We start from the raw sequence: 23,582 nt of genomic DNA, 5'->3' as shown, positions 1-23,582 counted from the left end.
ACTAGTCTAAGCTAATCAAAGATCCAAATAAGGACTTTTATTGTTTTTCGCTTTAAGGCTTGTAATGTGCTAAATTAAGAACAAGTGGGTTAATCGTAGGCTTAAAGTTGGCTAACAATGGAAGATAAAAGGTAAGGCTTTTTGGGTAAGTGAGCTAAATAAAATGATGGCCTCAATCATATAAATGCATGAATACACAAAATAATGGAAATAAAGAATCAAACAAATCAAAGATTACAATCATAGAAAGAGAATAATACACACAAGAAGGAAAAATAAGTGGTTATAAGATGTAACCACACCATTAGGCTCAAAACTCACTTGCTTGTATTCTTAGCTCAAAAAACATGATCCACAAGATATATAATTCAAGCAAGTTTAATGAAAATTTTTCACTCAAATCAATTGGTGCCCTATAGATAGAAATCTTGAAAAATTTTCATTATTTTGACTAAGCTTATTGTGTATACATATGCAAAAATTAAGAAAATGCAAGTAAAAATCCTAAAATCTTAAAATAAAATGCAAAAGTGTTAGGATTAGAATTTTGTCACCCAAAATCGCCGACCGGTCGGACGACCTCCCCACACTTAAAAGTTTGCACCGTCCTCGGTGCACTCAAAGATGAGTAAGGGGGTACGGCGACTCTACGGATTGCTACGTGTTCTTAGTCCTGCTTCCGTTATTGCTTGTGGTGCATTCGTCATGAAAGACAAAAATATAACATCATAAGAGGAGAAGATATAAAAGCAAGGAAGCATACATTGTTGGAATGAGGTAAATCACTAGAAATGAGTGAGTAAATTATTGTGACATTAATGAAAAATAAGTGTGTGAATTCTAAATTAGGCGCCTTTTAGAACACACATTAGCATAAAAGGGTGATGTCACAAAAGAAGCATGCACTTCACTTATTCTAGTGTGCTTGAGATGCTTTAAGTAAACTTGTAAGGTAAAACAAGCAATAAAGAAGCATGAAAGCATTCAAGTCAAACACATATGGATGCGTATGATCATGAAATACAATGCATTAAGGTAAATGCATAACATCATCTATCAAGAGGTTGCCTAATCAAGGAAAAGGATTCAAATCACATGATGGCTAGCTACAACATGCAATTCAAAAGAGTTATAAGCTCGAAGGCAATTCTCATCACTTGGTATTTTTCAAAAGGGTAAGCATGAAAAACTCAAAACCAAGTAGCAAAATATAACCTCAATCACAGAATCCAATAAAGATTATCTAAAAATATTCATGCTAAAATAGCATTTAGGCAATAAGGAGGCAGCAATGTATAGTAAACAAAGTCAATAATCCAACACTTATGATGAAAAGAGAGAAAATGAAAACTAAACTAAAACTAACTAATCAACTAACCAACTAACTAATTAACTAACTAAAATAAATGGTTATCCATGGTGTTTGGGAGTGTTGGATGAGGGGTAGGAGGAGGGAAGGAAGAAAGAAGAAGGAAAAGAAATAGAAAGAGGGGAAGAAAAGAAATGGATGGAAGAAAGGGCATCCACGCATACGCACGCATGGCGCACGCGCGTCGATGGCTTATTTCGAGAGTGGCGCGTACGCGTCATGTGCGCGTGCGCGCAAGTGGTGTTTGTGCCAGAGGCACAACGTTGGCGCGGCGCAGGCACAACTCTCTGGAAAATGCATGGAGGGTAGAACTTCTCAATCCACACGTACGCGTGCATGGCGCGCTCGCGTGGATGGTCCAAAACGCTTGATGCACGCGTACGCACGCAGTGCGCATACGCGTGGATGGTGCTCTGTTTTTCAAAATTTTTTTCTATGTTTTTGCACCAATCCAAGCATTCCAAACCTCCAAACAGCTACCAAAACAACATAAAACCTTATTTAACATACTAAACTACCAAATATACTCAACTAACTAAACAAAACACGAAATTAAACTAATTTTACCAATATTTACAAAAAGAGAAAATGAAAAGAAGTTACCATGGTGGGTTGTCTCCCACCTAGTACTTTTGTTTATTGTCCTTAAGTTGGACTTATGGGGGGCTTCTCTCAAGGTGGCTTGTGCTTGTACTCATCTTGGAACTTCCACCAATGCTTGGACTTCCAATAAACTCCATCATTCAAGATTAATATCTCCAAGCTTTGATGGAGTTCTTCACAAGCCATGGGCTCCCAATGTTGATCCTTATGTGTTCCTGGATCCCATATTTTGTCTTCACACCCATCTCCAAGTTGATTATCATTAATCCATGTGGGTGGTGAGCAAGGTGAATTCTCAACAAAGTGACCAAACATCCTTCTAGACCCATGTACTCTAGTTATACACCAACCTTTGCTATCAAGCTTTGGACATGTGACCATAATGAACCTAGGATGATGCTTCCAACCACTAACCATCTCTTTTTTACTCTTAAAGCCACAAATATATCTAAGTTGACCATCCGTTTCAAGCAAACCATATTCAAGGGGAATAATAAAGCTTGAGTATAAGGAATTTACCCACTTGAATGAGAGAGTGGATGGTGGTGGCTTGGGGAGAGATATTTCCAATGTGCTAGTAAGCTCCACTCCCTTGTTTTTGTCCTTGATTGCCTCCACCTTTTCATAAACTTCTTCATTTTCAATTCTTTGTTCATCAACTTCATCTAACTCTTCTCCATCACTCAAGTCATAAATGGGAGGTTGAGAGAAATCTACCTCCACATCACTTTTAAATTCATTGGGAGAAGGTTCTTCAATTTCAAAGAATTCACCACCACTAGGATTCGATGCTTGATCTTCATCACCAAGGAAACTCAATTCTTGCGCCACTCCTTCCAAGTCTTCATACGGGATATGCCTTGGAGGTTGTGCACATTCCTCCTCAACATTAACTTCAATCTTCTTGGAGGGGTTTTCTTCAACTCTAGGTTCCCAAGGGGGTTCCGCATCTCCTAAGTCTTCAGCCACTTCTTCCTCTTCTTCAATGGTCATAGGTTCCTCCAATTGTTCTAACACAAAGTAGCCTTCCTCCTTTTCTACCGGAGTTTCCAATCTCTCCTTCATGCTATGCTCTTCCTTAGATTCTCCACATGTATCCATGGGAGTTCCTTGAGTGTCCAAAAGATGGGATGCTAGCTGGTTTACCACCTCATCCAAGGCGGTCATGAATTGTTGCACATCCCTTGTCGTCTCTTTTTGTCCTTGAAGAAGAACACCAAGGGTTTCATCCATTAGAGGTTGGGGTGGATTGAAGGGTTCATCATTTTGGGGGAAGGGTTCATAATAGGAAAGTGGTTCATCATGATTAGGGTGTGGTGGTTCAACATTCTCCACTTTTTCCACTTGTTGCACAACATGCTCCATGGTTGCTTGAAATTGATCAAATACTTCCTTGAGACGATCCCTTGACTCTTGTTCCGCTTGGATATCATGATTAGGATCATATTGCTCTTGGATCAATGGACATGAATATTCTTCCATGGGAGGTTGTGGTGGAAAGTAGTATTCATCTTGTGGTTGGAAATTTTCATATAACGGAGGTGGTTCATCTTGGTCATGGTATGGAGTTGGCTCTTGAAAGGGTTGATATTGTGGTGGTTTCTTATATGGCTCATATGGCTCAAAAGTTGGTTGGTGTGATGGATATGGATTATGCTCATATAAAGATGGTTGGTAAGAAGGGGCTTGTGAGTATGGTTGAAGTTCATGTTAAGGATATGACTCATAGGCATATGGTGGTGGTTCTTGAAAGTCACAAGGAGATTCACCATAGGCATTGGATTGATATGCATCATAGAATGGCTCTTCTTCATAGTGCATTGGTGGGGGTTGTTGCCATGAAGATTGATCATATGCGCATTGCTCCTCCCACCTTTGATTGTCCCATCCTTGATACACATCCTCATTGTAGCTCTCATCACCTACAACATAATTGTAATCACACTCATAGCCAAAATGAGAATTCATGGTAGCAAGAGAAAATAAGAAACAAAAACTAATAAGAAATAATGAAACAAAATACTAAGACTAGCAAAAACTAAATAGCAATCTAAAAAGCAAGCTATTCACAATATTCACATATATACAATAACCAATAACATAACACCATTGCAATTCCCCGGCAACGGCGCCATTTTGATGATTGGATTTTTGATGGTATAGAATTTCACAAATGAATTCTCGTTGCAAGTATAGTTTCTAAACCAATCATTAATCCTTTCATACAAAAAAAAGTTGTTTGTCACTAAAACAAACCCCTAAAATTTATAAACCGAAGCATTCAAACCTCGGGTCGTTCTCCCTAGGAATTACAATAAAGTGTCTTGTTATTGGTTGTGAGTTATTTTGGGGTTTTGATAAGAAGCATGAAAGATAAATGGCATGAAAGTAAACTAAGGCCTAAAAAGGTCTTGGCAAGGGTTGGTGGTCAAGGATTTCTATCCTAATCACTAACCACAATATGAGAATTGGCAAGGATTAATCTCATTAAATCATCTTCTAACTAGTAGTAAAGGAAAGTCAAATGAGCTATATCAATCCTAGTCCATAAGTCCTAACTCTCCACTAATTCAATTAGTGAGAACTAGAGTCAATGGATCCCAATCATCAATTACTTGGACATTAGTAACTCAAGAGTTCCTAAGTTACCTTTCCAAGCCAAGAACATAAAACTCTACTCTAAAATCCAACCAAGCATTTCATCAAACACTTGGAAGGCACAAAAGGAAAACATAGTAAATCAACAACAAGAATTAATTCTAACTACAATCAAATGTAAAGAATTAACAACAACAATTAAAGGAAACAAGATCTTCATGAATTACCTCTTATTGAATTGAAAGAAAATGGAATGAACAATAGTAGATCTACAACAAAACATAAGAACAACATAAAGGGAATTACAACAAAAGAATAGAAGAAGATGAATCTAACAACAAGGAATTGAAAGGTAGAAGTAGAAGAAAGCAAAGATTAAAACCTAGATCTAAGAACTAATCCTAATCCTAATCCTAGAGAGAGGTGAGAGCTTCTCTCTCTAGAAACTAACTCTAAACTAATCCTAATGAGTGAAAAATGAACTAATATCCTTTTGCTCTTCATTTATTGGCTTTAAATAGCATTTCTGGCGCCAAAGTTGGTTAAGATTGGGCCCTACAACCCTTGAGAATTCGTTGGTCACGTTTTCATTAAAGAATCATAAACCAGCACCGATGCGTACGCGCACAGCACGCGTACGCGTCCATGGGGTGAGTCGCAAGGTGCGCGTAAGCGCCAGGTACGCGCGCGCGTCCATGGGCGAGTTCAACTTTTTTGCCTTTTCATGATTTCTCTACTTTGCATGCTTTCCTCTTCACTGCTTTGATCCATTCCTAGCCTTTTCAATCTGGAATCACTAACAAACACATCAAGGCATCTAGTGGAATCAAAGGTGAATCAAAATCATCAAGTTAAAGGCCTAAAAAGCATGTTTTCACATCTAAGCACAAATAAGGAGACAATCACAAAACCATGCTATTTCATTGGATAAATGTGGGTAAAAGGTGATAAAATCTCTTAAAATCAATACAAGATAAACCGTCAAAATGGGTTTTATCACCGCCCTAATTTGATTCTCCAACCTCCCCGAAGGTTCCATCTCGAACTTTGACGAGCTAGCCGATCAATTTGTCAACCACTTTGCTACATCCAAAATATACGTTCACAACTCGGACAATCTCAACACTATCAAATAAGGACCAAACGAAAGCCTAAAGGACTACATGACTCGATTCGCAAAGCAACCAACGAGATACCTAACCTAAACCTTGAAGTCCACCTCCATGCCTTGAAGAGCGGTCTCCAACCAGGGAAATTCCAAGAATCCATCGTTATTGCAAAACCAAAAACTTAAGCCGAGTTCCGCGAGAAAGCAACGACACATATCGAGGTCGAAGAATTCCGAGCACTGCGGAGAGCGGATAAGCCTACCTTGAACAGAGAGGAAGAAAGGAGAAATAGGCAGTCTTGCAACAGAACAGATCAGAGAGCTTTCAAACTAACGCCCAAATTCGACAACTATACCCCCTTGAATGCAAGGAGGGAGGACATCATAAAAGACATTTTGCACTCAAAGCTCATCAAACCCCCAAGCAGGGCCGACACATACCAGGACCAACGACACATGGACAAGTCAAAGTACTGTGCTTTCCACCAAAAGTATGGTCATACTATAGACGATTGTGTAATAGCCAAAGACGTCCTCGAGAAGCTCGCCCGTCAAGGACTGCTGGACAAGTACATTGACATCCGAGGACGAAGACGGAACACAGAAGATCTCGGCCAACACTCCAAGACAACTGACAATTCCCGAGATAAAGGGAAAAAGGTAGATACAGATATCAATCTACCACGTAGAATAATAAACTGCATTTCTGGTGGTTTTGCAGCTGGCGGATGTACAAATTTGGTGAGGAAACGATCATACAGAGCTATGATGACGATGACAGACTCAACTCTTCCCGAATACACAAACAAGGACAAGCCAGAGATCTCATTTGTCCCTAGAGACTTTAAGGCGAACGATCGAAACTTGGACGATCCAGTCGTCATCACGGCACAGGTCAAAGATCCACTGGTAAAGAAAATCCTGATGGATCCAGGAAGCAGCGCAGACGTGCTCTTTTACTTAACATTCCAAAAGATGAAGCTAAGTGACAAGAACCTCCAACCCTCATTAGGCGAACTAGTAGGTTTCTCAGGTGAACGCGTCTCAATCCGAGGTTACATTTGGTTACAAACAACTTTTGGGGAATATCCCAACAGTAAAACAATAGACATCCAATACTTGGTTGTGGACTATAAAAGCCCCTATAACATCATCTTGGGTAGACCATCATTGAACCCATTCAATGCAATTGTTTCTACTGTGCACTTGTGTGTTAAGTTTCTGTCGCAGGATAACAGGGTTACCACCATCTATGGAGACCAAAAGGAAGCCAGGCAATGCTATAATGCCTGTCTAAAGGACGAACGGCCAAAACAACCTGAGCAGCAGTACATCCAAGCAGTCTACAACTCAGAACAACTACCTCCCCTGGCCAAGTTGGACCCAAGGACCAACCACCAAGAGTGGCCAATGCCGACCGACGATCTCACTAAAATCCAGTCGACAAATGATGAAGCCAAGTATACATACCTCGGCAGCATACTCAAAAAGGAAGAACAGGATCAACTAAGCAGGCTTCTAAGATAAAATGCCGATCTTTTTGCATGGACCCCAGCAGACATGCCGAAAATAGACCCCAACATCTTCTGCCACAAGTTGGCCATCAATCCATTAATCCGACCTATATCTCAGAAAAAGAGACACCTCGGCGCCGACAAAAGAGCAGCCTCTATTGAGGAAACTACCAAACTACTCAACACCGGATTCATCAAAGAGCTCCAATATTCCACCTGGCTAGCCAATGTGGTAATGGTAAAAAAAAACAACGGTAAGTGGAGGATGTGTGTGAACTACACAAACCTTATCAAGGCCTGCCCAAAGGGCGCATACCCCCTCCTCTGCATTGATAAACTTGTTGATAATTCCTCTGGTTTCCAAAGTTTAAGTTTTATGGATTCCTATTCAGGTTATAACCAAATCTTAATGCATGAGGCTGACCAAGATAAGGTTGCTTTTATTACTGACAACAGCAATTTCTGTTATAAAGTTATGCCTTTCGGACTCAACAATGCAGGTGCTACCTACCAACAACTGCTGGACAAAATTTTCACATATCAAATCGGACGTAACATAGAAGTATATGTCGACGATATGGTGGCAAAATCAACACACACAACAAGCCACGTTAAAGACCTAACAGAAATATTCCAACAACTTCGAAAATATAATATGAAGCTAAACCCAGAAAAGTGCGCTTTTGGGGTACAGAGTGGAAAATTCCTCGGTTTCATGCTCCCATGCCGAGGTATAGAAGCAAACCCCTAGAAGTGCCAGGCAATCCTAAACATGCGGAGTCCCAGAACGGTCAAAGAGGTCCAACAACTAACTGGCCGACTAGCAGCATTGGCCTGGTTTCTGCCTCGTACAGCTCATCGATCACATCATTTTTTCAAAAACCTATGGAAACAAGAATATTTCCAGTGGACCGAGGAATGCAAAATAGCTTTCACAGAACTCAAAGGCATACTGTCAGCTCTTCCAATCCTCTAAATCCCGGAGGCAGGTAAACCACTCTATCTGTATTTATCCATCACTGACCATGCTATCAGCTCTGTACTAGTAACAGAAATAGGAAAGCAACAACACTCGGTATACTTCATCAGCAAATCACTTCAGAATGTCGAGACTCGCTATCCAAAGTTGGAAAAACTAGCCTTAGCCCTGGTCACAACGGCTAGGCGCCTACGACACTACTTTCAAAGCCACACCATCGTGGTCAGAACAGAGCAACCCTTAAGACAAATACTGGCAAAGCCAGAATTAGCAGGGAGACTAATCAAATGGTTGATCGAGTTGTCAGAATACGACATTCAATACCAATCCAGAGGGGCCATCAAGTCACAAGCACTAGCCAACTTCATTGCAGTGCTCACTGCGGAAGAGCAAACTCCCAAAGATAGCGTGTGGACACTATACATTGACGGAGCCTCAAATAGCAAAGGCTCTAGAGCAGGAATTCTCCTTGAAGGTGATCATGGAATACAATTCAAACAATCACTACAATTCACTTTTCACGCAAGCAACAACCAAGCAGAGTACGAAGCTTTAATAGCAGGTCTACGACTAGCTCAAACCATGGGCATCACACGGATAAACATCAAATGCGATTCCCTCCTGGTAGTACAATAAGTAACAGGTAACTTCCAGGTAAAAGATCCACTATTAGAAAAGCACAACACAATAGTCAATAACCTCATTAGCACTTTTCAGAAATTTAATATTTCCGATATACCTCGTGAGGATAATGACAGAGCAGACATCCTTTCAAAATTAGCGACAACAAGAAGTAAAAAAACACCACCCATATTATCTCAACTAACACTAGATGAACCTAGTGTTAAGCTAACAACAATTTCGAGTATCTTATAGGAAGACAACTGGAGGTCACCTTTCATAACCTACTTGAGAACAGGTATCGTCCCAAACAGCATCCAAAATCCTAGGAAATTCAAAAGAAGAGAAAGCTTCTACACAATGCTCGAAACAGAATTATACAAAAAAGGATTCACAAGACCCCTCCTAAGGTGCCTAAACACGGCAGAAGCCAAACTGGCAATTGACGAAGTCCACGAAGGAGTCTGCGGCACACACATCGGCGGCCGAAGTCTGGCTGCCAAAATTCTCCGAGCTGGCTACTATTGGCCGACATTACAACAAGACTGCATGCATAAAGTTAAACATTGTGACCACTATCAACACCATGCATTGATCATTCATAACCCAGCCGAGTAGTTACACACATCCGAGGTTAGCTGGCCGTTCAACAGTGGGGGCTAGATATCCTCGCACCATTTCCACCCGCTTCAGGCCAAGTTAAGTTTTTAATTGTTGCCATAGATTACTTTACAAAATGGATAGAGGCTACACCATTGGCAAAAATCACTTCCGAAAAAATGATTTCTTTCATGTGGAAAAACATACTATGCCGTTTTAGTATTCCTCAATTCATTATTACCGATAATGGTAGACAATTCATAGATCACAAGTTCAAAAATTTCTTACAAAATTTCAAAATAGTTCAACAGTTCTCTTCTGTCGAACATCCACAAACTAACGGCCTAGCCAAAGCCGCCAATAAGATCATTTTGCAAGGCCTTAAAAAGAAGCTCGACGATTCAAAAAGAGAATGGGCCGAGCTTATTCATGAAGTACTATGGAGCTATAACACAACTGAACAATCATCAACAAAGGAAACACCTTTCAGACTAGTATATGGATGCGACGTCATGATACCAATTGAAGTGTCTCTACAAAACATTAGAACAACAAATACTAACGAAAACAACAACATCGCAAACAGAAGAGTCGAGCTCGACCTCATAGAGGAAGATCGAGACAAATCAGCACTACAACAATTAGCAACTAAGCGAGCCATAGCTCGAAAATACAATAAGAAGATCAAAACAAGGATATTCTTGGAAGGAGACCTCGTATTCAAGAAAGTCGAAGACATACGAAAACCACAAGGGCATGGAAAACTAAGTGCAAATTGGGAAGGACCATTCAGAATACACAAAGTCATCGGTAAAGGGGCATACAAACTATAGAAACTCGATAGAACTATCTTACCAAACACGTGGAACATATCCTCTCTGAAATTGTATTTCAGTTAGTCTATAAGACGAACACGGTGATGCACTCTTTTTCCTACTACCAGACTTTTTTCCTAAGGAGGATTTTTGCTGGAGAGGTTTTAATGAGGCACACCACCCCACATTTCCCTTTTCCAATTAATTATATTACAAACTCAACAATAAACAACCACGTCTATCATGTTTACTACTTCACTTGCATATCTAGCGAAAACCAAAACAAGTCTATCAATCCCAATTATTATTCTAGAGCAAGAATAGTCAAAAGACTACAAATTCAAGCAACATTAACGGTACATACTACCTCGCCACAATCATCCACGTAAAACACACCAAGTCAAATCTAACATCACGAAATATTAATCAACAATACACCAAAACTCTAGCATTTCATATAAACAATCCAGGGCAATTTCAAAACAAAACACGCCCTCGTACGAGGAACCATTGAAACTAAATTGTTCAAACGTCATAACACATATCCACAAAAGCAAAAAACCAACTGTTCAGAAACACAAAACAGACAAATACACTACAGTCGAAGCACCAGGGTTCTCCCCCTCACCCCCAACATCATCATCATCCTCTACCAGTTCACCCCCGACAATCACTTTGCAAGGATCCATCCTCGACAAATCGGCATCCGGTATCAGAAACCTAGCTTGCTCAATAGCTCTATCGAATCCGGCCACAAACATTTCCAAGCCATGATTTTCTTTATTAGCCTCGGCTTGTTTCTTCTCAACCCCAAGTGCAACTAACCTAGCTTCAAGAGCTATTTTCTCTTCACAAGATTTCTTCACAAATGCTTCGGTAGTACTCAGCTTCTCTCCTAACTGATCCACCAGATCCAGAGCATCACAAAGCTTACTACTTTTCTCCATGTTCTCCTTCATAAGCTGGTCCATCGCAGCTTTATCAAAAGCAGCCCTTGAACACTTCAACTCCTCGGTTCAACCAATACACATCAGGCGAGCACCAATAACCTACAAATCGACAGAAAATCAAAAACAATACCTACATATACAAACAATTGAAACAAGACCTTGCAAGCAAATACCTGTAAATACTGGGCCACCCCAACGTCCCCAACATCATGAATCAGTTTAACATCGGCAAGACTCTGAACATGCTCATCAGCCATCATAGTGAAAGGGAAATGTTCACTCCATAAAGAGGTTAAGTCCTCATCCCCCTATAACAATGCAACACCTTCTGATTTTCGGTAAACCTTTTAACCTGATCCAGATTAATCTCACCTTCCACCTCCTCCTCAGCCGCATTCCTACCTTTCTTCACCTCACCCCTTTTTTTCTTAAAGGTAACCCTCTTAGGAGACGGCTGATTGACTTCAGCACTTTTCTCCGCCATAACCAAACTAGTAGAACCTTACTTTTCAATGTTCTTCATCCGGAAAAAAGCTCGCAAACTAGACGAGGTTACCTTTGGGGCCTTTTCAACTGCAAATATAGATACAAAAAACAATATCCACAACCATCAACACACATAACAAAACCAAAAAGAGCTGTTACCTATATATCCATCCAGAGCATCCCTATCCATTTCCAACTCAAGAAGCTCAATAACCGACAACAGACCCGAAGATGAAATATGATTAACCAAATACTCTACAATCATTTCATTCCTATACTCCATCCCATCCATCCCAAGTATCTGCCTAGGTCTCGGAACCCAGTACAATGGGAACCTCTCCAACAAACATTCGTCAACAAACCAAAGATATTCACCCTCAGCAACACCAATTTTCAAAAACATGGACTTGAACCCTTTATAAGAGGACCTATACAAACTAAAAGTAGCACGACTCGGCACGCTAGCAAGATTCAACCAACAACCCCTCCTAACCCCTTTACATTGAAATAATGCAAAAAAGACTTCCAAAGAAGGCTCGAGCTCTAAAAAGTCCATCAGAATTTGAAATGCCCTAACAAATGCCCATGAGTTGGGATGTAACTGCGACGGTACACAATTAAGCTGATTCAACACACCACACTCAAATTCGGAGAAGGGATACCTCACCCCCAAATCCACAAACACATAGCTGTACATAAAAGAGAACTTAAACCCCTCCCCTCGATGAAAAACACGATCACTAGCACTGCATGGAAGAAACCTAAGCTTCACCCCACTACCCTCTCTAACCCACGAAGAAGCCAAACCTAACTGCACAACACATGCGAATGGATTCCGCCACGGAGAAATACTCCCCCACAGACTCCGCCACCCATGCGAATGGATTCAAAGGATCCCAAACCCACACATCTTCAACAAGCTTCACCTCTGTTTTCACAGCAGACCCTATTTTAACCTTTCTTCCTTTCTCCATTCCAGAAACAAACAACACATAAACAGAACGAAAGACAACGAAGAAACAAAACAAAAAAGGGAAGAACAACTAACCTTTACTAATTTTCCGCAAACACAGGGGAAAGAAAAATAAGAAAAAACCACAAGTAATTGGATACACCAAGAGTCCGAAACTAACCAGAGCCTACTACCTTTCTTGCAAATGTTACATCTTCCGGAGCAAACCCTAACCGTTTAAAAAGAAAATCGAAACACTAAATCAAGGGTCAGATCTCAACGCCACTCCAATCCCCAACGCGCGTTAAATGTAACTGTCTTTTCCAAAAACCTCTCTCCTAAGAAAGCACTCATTACCGCGAAAATTCAAAACAAATCAACCACACTTTCAAACCATTTCAGTGAACAAGTTAAGCTTGGGGGCTCCGAGTTATACCTCGGCATCAAAAAGAAAAACTTATACCAAAACATCCGGTTCCGAGTTATAACCCATAAGAAAAAGCTTAACCTGTTCATGACTCTCAAATCAGGTCAACCTTGGTGTCTATGATCCGTCCCACTAAACCAACTAATGCCAATAAACTCAGAACCTAAGTCAGCACATAATCTTCCCGCAAATCCTCCCTCAAAACTCCGAAAGTCAGGCCACCAACAAGAACTCCACACAATCCGGTAACAAATAGATATGCATAACGGCCTCCAACAACTCTCATTATATACGAATGACACACTCAGTCCTAGGTACGCTACTCATTCCAATCTTATTCTGAACTTCCTCACACTCATACTTACTTGAGCGTTGGAGTCCCTTTGCAGGTACCCACACCGCCTCCTCGGAAGAAGATAACGTTCCATCCTCTTTGCTCCAAGGATAGCCAGTTCAAGCACTAGCAGAACGAGCTATACCTCTGAGACCTACTTTCACACAGGAACATGTCTAATATAGTAAGAATTGGTCACGTTACTCACGATATTATTATTTTAATAATAGAAAATGAAAAAAGAACTAACATAGTGTATTTTTTTAATTTTAAGAACTAATTTAAAGTAATTAAAATCTCAAGAACCAAATCAATATAACTCACTAATCTTCAAAACCAAAACAAGATTTAACTCGATGTGGCAACACTACTTATTTCCAACACTGAATTTAACAAATTTTATTGATGATGCTAATTCCTAATTGGTTTAAGAACAGCTGCTATGATGGTTCATCATGATCACCTCATAATAATTGTTTTGTTCGACTTCGTAAATGATCATATATTTTATTCAAGTAAGAGTAGAAAATAAATAGTAAGTAATACACAATAACCACGACCATACAGATAGGAAAGGACGGCAATGCAACACCCACAAGAAAGAAAGGAGAACAAGCAACTAAGAGCAGCCACTAGGATTACCCACTACATAACAAATTTTTAGAAGTAATTTTTTTTCTAAACAAAGAAGCTCAACACATTAAAGTAGAGCAAATAGAATCAGACAAAAAACCAACAGATAACAAAAAAGACCAAAATAACACAAGATAATCCCCAAGTCATCTCCGACATTGCTATCAACAACAAAAAGAATCTACCCCTTCCCACTTGTTGCAGCTAAACAATGTCATGTTGATAATTTCTTTCACACCTTTACTTTTATTTTGAAATATCCTTATATTCCTTTATAGTCAAATGTTCCAAATGATTGTACAGAAGCACATCAACCACTGTTTTTGATCCTTTTTTCTACGCGGCTCTTTTGTCTAGCTAAGAAAATGTTCCCTTAACGAACCGGAACAGACCAAGCATAGCTACCCACGTACTACTCCACACCTACCAAGCAAACTCACAGTTAAGAAATAAGTGATGGACCCGTTCAACATCCTTGTTACATAAAACGCATCCATTATCTTCCTGTCTAATAATCCTAAATCGGCTCAATCTTTCCTTTGTATTCACCCTACCTATTAAGATAAATAAAGCAAACAACTCCACTCTTTGGGGGTACTAAGCCTTTCCAGATGGTCTTAGTGAAGTTGTAATTGGATATATCCTCTGGTAGTAATTCCTCTTGCAATACCTGTACGAATGAGTTAGTCAAAAAAACACCTTGCCTATCATATTTCCACACAACTCTATCATCTATGTTCTTTACTAGCTTCACAGGTCACAAAGTCTCATGTAACTGACCCAGAAGGTCCAACTCCCACTGAAAAAGCTCTCTCCTCCATTAGAAGTTCCAAATCCACTCTAACCCATCCCAAAACCCACAATTCCCTATAACCGACTCACATTGGTTTGAAACAGAGAACAGCTTGGGGAACCAATCTTTTAAAGATCCACATACACTATAACCATACATCCCAAAATCGAGTCCGCCTCCCATCACCAACCTCCATGGACAAGCCTGCAATCATCTTATCCCTTATATGTTGCTCCTTGATTTGGACCTGACATATGTCTTTCCACAAACCTCCTCTAGTAGGTATCACTTAAGTGGATAGTAGCTCATTCGGATTTAGATTATCACAGGAGCAGACCACCTTCTTCCACAACGGACAATCTTCCTTTGCAAACCGCCACCACCACTTGAATAAAAGTGCAGTGTTACGAACCATAGCGTCGCCAACCCCCAACCCACCTAACTTCTTAGGAGCCTGCATCCCATGAATACTACTATACCATTCCTCCCATCCTCCTTACTCCACAGGAATCTTCTATGTAGAGAAAGCAACTTCTCAGCCACAACCTTTGGCATCTTGTATAAGTTCAAATAATACACGGAAAAGCTATTTAACTCTGATTTTATAAGCACCAACTTCACAGCCTTATTTAGCATCTTAGCTTTTCACAGGCTGAGTTTCTCCTGCATCTTGTCAATTATAGGCTTCCAAGTCTTGACTAACCTCAGATTTGCTCCTAAGAAAACTCCAAGGTATTTAAAAAGTAGGGTACCTTTCTTACAACCCAACAAACTACACATGCGTTGGACCCATTCTCCTTCACAATTGATTGGTATCAAGGTGGAGTTGTCAAAATTTATATTTAGCCATGACATCAATTCAAAGCAACGCAGAAGCCGCTTGTAATTTTTCATTGTCTCTTCTTCCGGTGGACAAAACAGAATGATTTCATCGCAAACTGAAAATGTGACAGCTCTATACTATCTCTTTCAACCACCAAAAGTCGGTGATATATCTCCATTTCTGACTACCTCCCCCATTATTCTATGCAAAACATCGACAACTAGTACAAAAAAAAAAAACAACCATTCTATCCACTCTTTAAATAAGTATCCATTTTTTAAAAATTTATTTCCTACGAATAAGTATCCACTTTATAAATCAATATGACATTACTATTTCTTTCGATCATACTCTTTAAAATTATCGATGAAAGAGAACAATTCATAAAGTCATTAAAGAGACTAATCATCATTTCTATTGATAGAAATTTTGTAACTTACTTTTTTATAAACTTTGTAACTTAATTACTTCCTAACTTTTATAACTTTAATACATTTTAATTATTCTTTAATCTAAATAAAATTTTAGTTATTCTAGTATTGCCAAATAGTACCTTTTATGATGCTTCGTCTAAAATGACAAAGATGTTTATGGCGTCGGCTTAGTAAAAGTTGACACTTGGATAGTGGGTCCATCAGATTAAATTATGGGTCAAAAATAAAAGAATTTCATTAGGAATTAACTAAGAGTAAAACTAACTCTAATTAACTACTAGTTGAAGAATAAATTCGTTTAAAAAAATTTATTATCATAATTTTTTAAATTTTAAAATTATAAATAAAAAATTAACTTATATTATAATTGATTCTTGAGTTTTTTTTTTTTGAAAACAATTTATAAAGTAAATAAAAGAAACAAATTTCAAATTGAATGAACATGAAGAACATAGTGTGTAAGAATCTTCATTGTTCATCTTCATCCCCTTTAATATAATTTTATCTCCTTATTCACATAAATTGAAAGGCATGGTGAAATTACAAATATGGAAAAGGAGATAATTTCTTCCTTTGTGTGGTCGCTCAACATGAGCATGCGATTGTTAATGGTAGTAAGAAGGAACCTAGCAAGCAGTGAAGCTAAAGTGCAGTAGTTGCTGACGCAGCATCAATAATGTGGAAAGAACCAAACAGTAGCGTCATGGATGAACTGGATGAGACACGGGCGTAGTTGTTGAGGGTGTTGGTGACACTATGGTCGCTCCCCTTCCTGAACACATACGTGCTTGTTTTATTATGTTGTTAATCGACGGCAGTCAAGGAGGAACTTGGTTACACACTAGTTATTTCAATTTACCCATAATGTAATCTCACCTTCTGGGACCCATATCCAAATGTTAAGTCATTTTAAGCATAAGCATTACTGTTTCTTTTTTCCTTTTTCGTCACTGATTCATGTTTCCCATATATGTTCTTTTTTTTCTTCAGGAATCAAGATCCAAGATAAAAACAAATGAACGAATAAAAGAGCTGAGTAATGATAAATAAAAAACACAATGGATTAATAATCTTAGCTTATTGACTAATATATAATAATTAAGTTGCAAGCAATGCAAAATGTTACTGTAAAAACGGTTTGAAGGTGGTGATGACCTTCTTGATCCGATGAAGGAAAGAAGTGCAAGACGACACAGATCCATCGTTCCCAGCCAAGACTCTATACTTATCTCTCCGAGTAAAGTTTGTGCACTCAAACCCTAACGTGGCGGCCAATATCCGCTGCACATAGTTTGCCACGTCATGCGGGCTTTTACCCGAAGAGCACGTGGCTTCAACCGGCAACTGGTTCAGAAAAGTAACCTCATAAACGGGTCTCGGGTTCATGAAGAAAAAAATAGGGTCCAAGCCTTTCCATCCTCTAGCCGTAGTTGCATGGAAGAACCCTACCCTATAGTTCATGGCCACCGGCACTATCCGGTCAGTTAGCTCTGCAAATAGGGCGCTGAACCGTAAAAGGAAGGGTTCACGGCATGTTGTTCCTTCTGGACAAACCACCAAATCGCCTTTCGATAGTTCTTCTTTGATTTTCTCCGCATCCACGTGTCGTATTCTTGTTAACCTAACCGTTGGAATTGGCGACAGCATTTCTGATAAGCGAGAGATGGAGTATGTGACGGCTGGGATTTGGCGTCGGAGCACGGCGGAGAGGACTACGGGGTCCATGAGGGTACGGTGAGTGCACACGAAGAGCACGCCGGAGTTTCCAAGGGAGGCGGGTGGCGGTGGCCTTCCTTTGACCACGACCTTGCCGCCGAAGAGCCTTGAGACGTAAGGGGTGGCCCAAAAGGGTAGGAGGGAGCCAACGATGATGCGGATTATGGCAAGGCAAATGCCTAAGGGCGTCCATAGGAGGATTAAGAGAGCGGTGGAGGGTGTTGGCCGCTTCACTAGGCGGCCGTCGTGGAAGATCACTGGAAGTGGGCGGAGCAGCTGGTGTTCATTGTGGCACTTTTCCTGCATGCACTGAAAATGTATGTTTTTATATAAAAATAATCGAGTTGAAGACCAAGCCATTTTCACGGTTTGAAAAGATTACCTTGCAATCAGAGGTTGAAACATTATGAATGGAGCCACCACGAACCAAGCCGGTGGCCAAACCAAACCTATTGACACAGAGCTCAACCCCAACCACTTCATCAGCGCGCAAATGCTCTTTCACGAACCTCTCCACCATCACCCTGGGCATCTTCGTCACCACAACCCTCTTCTCCTTCTTCGAGCTCAACACCTTCCACGCCTCCATATCCAGATCGTCCATCAAGAACTTGGGCAAAACCGCCCTCGCCACCCACTCTATATCTGACTCACCAACACCCGCAACCGCCGCAAATATCATAACCTTCAGCCCCATGTCACCCTTCCCAACCTTGTCCAGAATCCGAATCACTGGCCACAGAAGCAGCAACAACGCGAAACGGATCAAACCCGATGCTTCGAAAGCTACCAGCATGAAGTAGCAGAAAGTATCGGAGTCCTTCAGAAGCCTGCCTTCTAACTCAGACACAACACACTCCATTATTTTTATTGGACTTGATTCGTTTCTGTTTTAGCTTTGAAATGTTGAGAATGACATATGTTTTCTCATATAAGAAACAGATCATGTTTAACAAATTGTGCTTCATTATATTTGACTAGCTAGTCTCCAATACTTGGGACATATAAAACAGCTTATCGGTTTTACAACCACCTTATTATTACTACGTTTCCACGTTAATTAATTAATTAATCGGAAATTCCAAGACTAATTTTAGTCAATAATTGATTGATACATTATTTTTTTAATTTTTACAAATATAAATACATAGCATAATTTGTGCTTATAAAACTGCAGTTACATGCAGATTAATAACAAATAACATACATATAAATTTTATATTTTACACAAATTTACGAGGGTTAATAATTAACTGTACATTTGTCTAAAAATTATGGCATCTTTTATGATATCTAATTTTTAAATTATTTGATACAAAAATAAAAAATAGAATTCACTTTTATCTCTCTCAATTTTTAGACAATTTAAACACCAATATATTAGATCCTATAGAATTTTCCAACTTGGTAAGGCTATAGTTAATATACTAATTTAATTTGGGCTTATATTTTGGTTCCCTTTTCGTTTTTCGTCTGCTCATGCGATTTTGGGTGGATATATCCGTGTGGAATAGAGGATTATACGCCACATTTTATCGGTAAAGATTGATTACTTAACTCCACCTACTTGACGTCAGTGTATAAAACTTGAGTAGATGGTGGCCGGCGTTGGATACGTAAAGTTGGGTCTAACGTAACCTCACAGGCGATAATGAACGCGTGAGGTGAAGCCGTATAAATATTAGGCATGGTGCTAATGATAAAAATAAAAAAAAAATGATAAATTACCAATATATTATCTTCCAACTTATTGTTAATAATAATTAATTATTATATTTTAAATATATATAAAAAGATATATTCAAAAAATATATCTATAAAAATACTTCTGTTAAATATAATTATAAAAAAATATTTTATTAAATAAAAGTTAACAAGCAAAAATACCATTAATAATATAATGAAATTAAAATAAAAATGATGTACGAGAGAAAATAAGCCTAAACAGACTAAAGTTATTTTATTTAATATTTATTAATTATTATTAAAATAATTATATAATTTTAAATATAATAAATATATAATTATAAATATTATATATATAACATTATAGATGTTATATTATATAAAATAATTTTAAATATTATTATTATTATTTTAAATTATTACTTTATTATTTTAATAATTTATTAATCAGACTATTTAAAGACTAATTATATTTTATAATAATATAGTATAATTATAAAATTTGTTATCATATATATATATATATATATATATATATATATATATATATATATATTATTCTATTATTAAAATTTTTAAATTTGTCACTAAATTTCAAGCTCATGCGAAAGTCAAAGTGGGCCAGAAAATATACATGTTGCTGAGAATATATAACAAACAAAATAATAGAGAAATATGATAGATAATCGATATTTTTATTTTTATTTTTATTTTATATCTGAATCAATATTAATTAATTTTTTCTTTTTTTCTTTTACACTAAAATGTCACCCTCCTAATATTTTCGTTAAAAAATATATGGAATAAAGCAAATAAATGGATTTGCTCCAGATATATAGAAGCGTTTCTCCAAGTCCTTTATTTTTGTATGTAGAAATTAATATTTATCAATTACACAACATGCATTCCAATGTAAATTTATTCATATTGTTCCATTTGCGTGGAAGACTTGCCAATACAATTCTTTCATCTTATATTTAGTAGGTAAAGATTGGTTAGAAATGGAATCAAAGAACAAGTGCTTTAATTTTTGGAATAGCTTGTTCTGTCTCCTAATCCAATGCTAAGAACATTCTCTATCATCACAATCCATTATATATATACAGTCATCATCAGGCTGAAGCTTATACATATATAAAAAAAAAAACTATTAAAGATCAGAAGAGAAGGCTGGATTTTCTTTTTACCTCTATGGTATGAGAGAGAGTAAAAAATTCCTAACATTTGATTTGAACTTATTATTATAACATGAGCACTTAATAGAAAAGCAGAGTTTCAGATGTGACAACACCGTCAACCATAATCAAAGTAAAAACAGATAGCTACGGTTTGGGAGGGCAAAATGTAATGGAATAGCGAGGTGCCTTACAAGTCTTGAGGGCTGAAGAGTGATCATAAGCATAGCTATAAGCCTGTGGACAAGCAGCCTTGAAGATTCGAGCAAAGAGTGTGGGCTTGCACTTGTCCGGGTTAGCATATTCCCCACTGCAGCAATACCTGTGGGTTCTTGCACCCAAACACGCACTTTTGCACCCCACAACCTTCCCATTCCTCTCCAATACAAGCGCTACAGGGCACACACCATTCAAATCTGCCTCACACGCCGCAACACCACACTCTCCGCTTCCCCCCACCGCCCTCATTGACACCGGAAGGTTAAATCCGTCAACCAAACTCACATCATAGAAATGCAGCGGATTCTGTGAGGTTCCAAGCGTCATTTCCACTAGCGTTGCAGGAAGGGCTCCTCCTATACCTTTGCATTGTAAAAGGCCTGCGCAGTCGCCGGTTTCGCAACTTCCTCTGCCTGTTTTGTCATCGAATATGCACCCTTGTCTTCCCCAGATCCTCCCTGACCAACCACTTGGGACTTGGATCTCCGCCTCTTCTCCGCTTGGAAGGAGAAAGCCTCCCTCCTTAGGAGAATCCTGACCTGCATTGCCAAGAATACCCGGCCATACATTTTCCTTGCAGTTGTTTACCAGTATCAATTGTGTCCCATCTGTGACACCAAAACATACATGTATATAATTACTACAATATAAGCTACTCAGTTGTATGTATAAATAAGGGTACAATGTAAAAAGAGAAAAGCTAGAGAGCCATCGGGCCATCACTTTTTTCAACAACATACTTCGACTCTCTAACATTTCTCGTGTAAGAATATAAAATACACAAATTATATATAACATAATTTTAGATGATCATGAAGCATATCCAATATATATTCGAGTACCCGTATCAATACTTTGTCAAAAAGCACATGTAACATAGATAAACTACAAAGACGTATCACAAAAGAAAATACTGTGGAAAACTGAGGAGCACCTGCTCTGAGGGAGATGGCGAGGAGAACAATAATGTAATAATAGTAGTGATATTGAAAGGAGATCGGCATTGGAATTTAGAATGTGAAAACTGTTTAATAATTAACAGAGAGTAGAGTGGAGATGTATATGTGGTAGTAGATATATACTTGGTGTTGCAGAGAATGAAAAAGAAGTGGAATTAATTAACAGAGAGTGGAGTGGGGATGTATATGTGGTGCAGAGAATGAAGGAATGAGGGGAATGAGGGTTCTAAATAATCTCCTCATTTTCAGCTTATGAGTACGTGCAATCAGTTCCCATTAAGCATGCACACATTATCTACAACCATTATGCTTTCAGCGGTTACCTCCTAACTTATTTAAATTTTAAATTAATTAAGTTTATTCATATTTGATGAGTCTGAGAGATAATTTATTGTTCACAATTTTTATTGTCTATTTAGTGAAATTGTAATTACAATTAGTACAATTAGTTTTCTACTTAATTTTAAAATAATTTACATTTTTAATCCATTAGTTAAAATTATTTCATAATTTTAGGTTTGATTAGCGTTAATTAGTATTCATAATCTTAACCAAAAGAAAAATGTGAAAATTAAAAGAATATAAAATCAATAAAAGTTTAGCGTTAATTAATATATATATAGTTCAAATTTTTATTTTTACTTTTTTATAAAATGCAAAGGAACTTATGTGATTAGTTGATTTTTTTTCTTATACTAAAATAATTGATAAATCTATATCTATGTTCTTATCTTTTATCTATAATGCTAGATTTTGATATAGAGATGCTAAAATGGGCCTAATCTGTACCAATCTAATAAACTCGCAGAATAAAAAAAAACTAAAATTTAAAAAAGATTTAAAATTAAAGACATTTAATCTGCACGTAATTATATATATATATATATATATATATAAAAGTAGTGAGTACTATATATAAAAATATATATCTCAAAATAAAAATTATTATTTTTAAAATATTTATTTTATTTTTTATTTTTATTTATTTTATTTTGCACTCGTGTGTGTATATATATATATATATATATTTGACTTAACTTATTTGTTATAATAAATTAGTGTATATTTTTATGTTGTACACGAGATAATATATAAAAACTCCTAATCTGTACCAATCTAATAAACTCGCAGAATAAAAAAAAACTAAAATTTAAAAAAGATTTAAAATTAAAGACATTTAATCTGCACGTAATTATATATATATATATATAAAAGTAGTGAGTACTATATATAAAAATATATATCTCAAAATAAAAATTATTATTTTTAAAATATTTATTTTATTTTTTATTTTTATTTATTTTATTTTGCACTCGTATATATATATATATATACACAGTGGCGGATCCACGGGGGACCTAAGGTGGCCATGGTCCCTCCAAATTTTTTTAAAAAAAATAGTAAATAGTAATAATTAATAATATTAAATTTTTTTATATATAATATTAAAAAAAATATAAGTTACAAAATTTTATAAATTAAAATAACTAAAAACTGCACTATGTATTGGATATTTGAATTATTGTTGTTCTTGTTAACAAATAGCTCATTCTAATAATTAATAAAAATGGTTCTATTATACTAGCCCAAGCCCATACTATTAATTAAAGTAACCCTAGTACATTTTTCAAATATTTATTTCAAACTATCATAGGCATAGCGTCACTTTTCTCTCTCTTTTAGTGATTCCCAAACTTTTGGTCTTCTACTCTTCTCATTTTAATTTTCTTTCCATACCAAAACAAGACATATGAAGAAAAACCATTGAAGAGAAGTGAACAACAAAAT

At 37.5% G+C, this 23,582-nt stretch overlaps 4 protein-coding genes across 6 annotated transcripts; 2 read left to right on the top strand and 2 right to left on the bottom strand.

Annotated features, from left to right (window-relative positions):
* Window positions 1–6,134: 6,134 nt before the first annotated feature.
* LOC112782564 (uncharacterized) lies at window positions 6,135–7,205 on the top strand. The gene has a single exon (XM_025825013.1). It carries the CDS (start codon window positions 6,135–6,137, stop codon window positions 7,203–7,205), a length of 1,071 nt encoding a protein of 356 aa, XP_025680798.1.
* A 33-nt stretch (window positions 7,206–7,238) lies between these two features.
* Window positions 7,239–10,225, top strand: LOC140183605 (uncharacterized). Its single transcript, XM_072232063.1, has 4 exons — window positions 7,239–7,446; window positions 7,585–7,692; window positions 8,182–8,795; window positions 9,704–10,225. The coding sequence occupies exons 1-4, from the start codon at window positions 7,239–7,241 to the stop codon at window positions 10,223–10,225; spliced, it is 1,452 nt and encodes a 483-aa protein (XP_072088164.1).
* Window positions 10,226–16,533: 6,308 nt separating this feature from the next.
* Window positions 16,534–18,712, bottom strand: LOC112791600 (glycerol-3-phosphate acyltransferase 5). Of its 3 annotated transcripts, XM_072233522.1 has the most exons (3): window positions 18,138–18,712; window positions 17,195–18,064; window positions 16,534–16,811 (listed from the first exon to the last, which is right to left on the bottom strand). In XM_072233522.1, the coding sequence occupies exons 1-3, from the start codon at window positions 18,615–18,617 to the stop codon at window positions 16,794–16,796; spliced, it is 1,368 nt and encodes a 455-aa protein (XP_072089623.1). In that variant the 5' UTR covers window positions 18,618–18,712; the 3' UTR covers window positions 16,534–16,793. The 3 variants fall into 3 exon arrangements, with proteins under 3 accessions (XP_072089623.1, XP_025690284.1, XP_025690285.1); XM_025834499.3 differs by lacking the exon at window positions 16,534–16,811 and having other exon boundaries at window positions 17,058–18,064; XM_025834500.3 differs by lacking the exon at window positions 16,534–16,811 and having other exon boundaries at window positions 17,058–18,055.
* Window positions 18,713–20,587: 1,875 nt separating this feature from the next.
* Window positions 20,588–21,642, bottom strand: LOC112771409 (thaumatin-like protein). Its single transcript, XM_025816150.3, has one exon. The coding sequence runs from the start codon at window positions 21,631–21,633 to the stop codon at window positions 20,764–20,766; it is 870 nt and encodes a 289-aa protein (XP_025671935.3). The 5' UTR covers window positions 21,634–21,642; the 3' UTR covers window positions 20,588–20,763.
* Window positions 21,643–23,582: the final 1,940 nt, after the last annotated feature.

Source organism: Arachis hypogaea, chromosome 3 (assembly GCF_003086295.3).
Source record: "Arachis hypogaea cultivar Tifrunner chromosome 3, arahy.Tifrunner.gnm2.J5K5, whole genome shotgun sequence".
NCBI lineage: Eukaryota > Viridiplantae > Streptophyta > Magnoliopsida > Fabales > Fabaceae > Arachis > Arachis hypogaea.
Note: the sequence above shows the minus strand (reverse complement) of the source record. Positions and strands in the feature narration are given on the sequence as shown.

What these genes read in the sequence shown, in the direction of transcription:
- LOC112782564 (XM_025825013.1), top strand. Translation starts at nt 6,135, where the DNA reads ATGGACAAGTCAAAGTACTGTGCTTTCCACCAAAAGTATGGTCATACT.
- LOC112771409 (XM_025816150.3), bottom strand. Translation starts at nt 21,633, where the DNA reads ATGTTATATATAATTTGTGTATTTTATATTCTTACACGAGAAATGTTA.
- LOC112791600 (XM_025834499.3), bottom strand. Translation starts at nt 18,617, where the DNA reads ATGGAGTGTGTTGTGTCTGAGTTAGAAGGCAGGCTTCTGAAGGACTCC. An exon ending in TTTCAACCTCTGATTGCAAG is followed by an intron (nt 18,065 to 18,137) that starts GTAATCTTTTCA and finishes ATACATTTTCAG; the next exon opens with TGCATGCAGGAAAAGTGCCA.
- LOC140183605 (XM_072232063.1), top strand. Translation starts at nt 7,239, where the DNA reads ATGCCGAAAATAGACCCCAACATCTTCTGCCACAAGTTGGCCATCAAT. An exon ending in TTTCGGACTCAACAATGCAG is followed by an intron (nt 7,693 to 8,181) that starts GTGCTACCTACC and finishes TCCCGGAGGCAG; the next exon opens with GTAAACCACTCTATCTGTAT. An exon ending in TCAAATGCGATTCCCTCCTG is followed by an intron (nt 8,796 to 9,703) that starts GTAGTACAATAA and finishes ATAGTTCAACAG; the next exon opens with TTCTCTTCTGTCGAACATCC.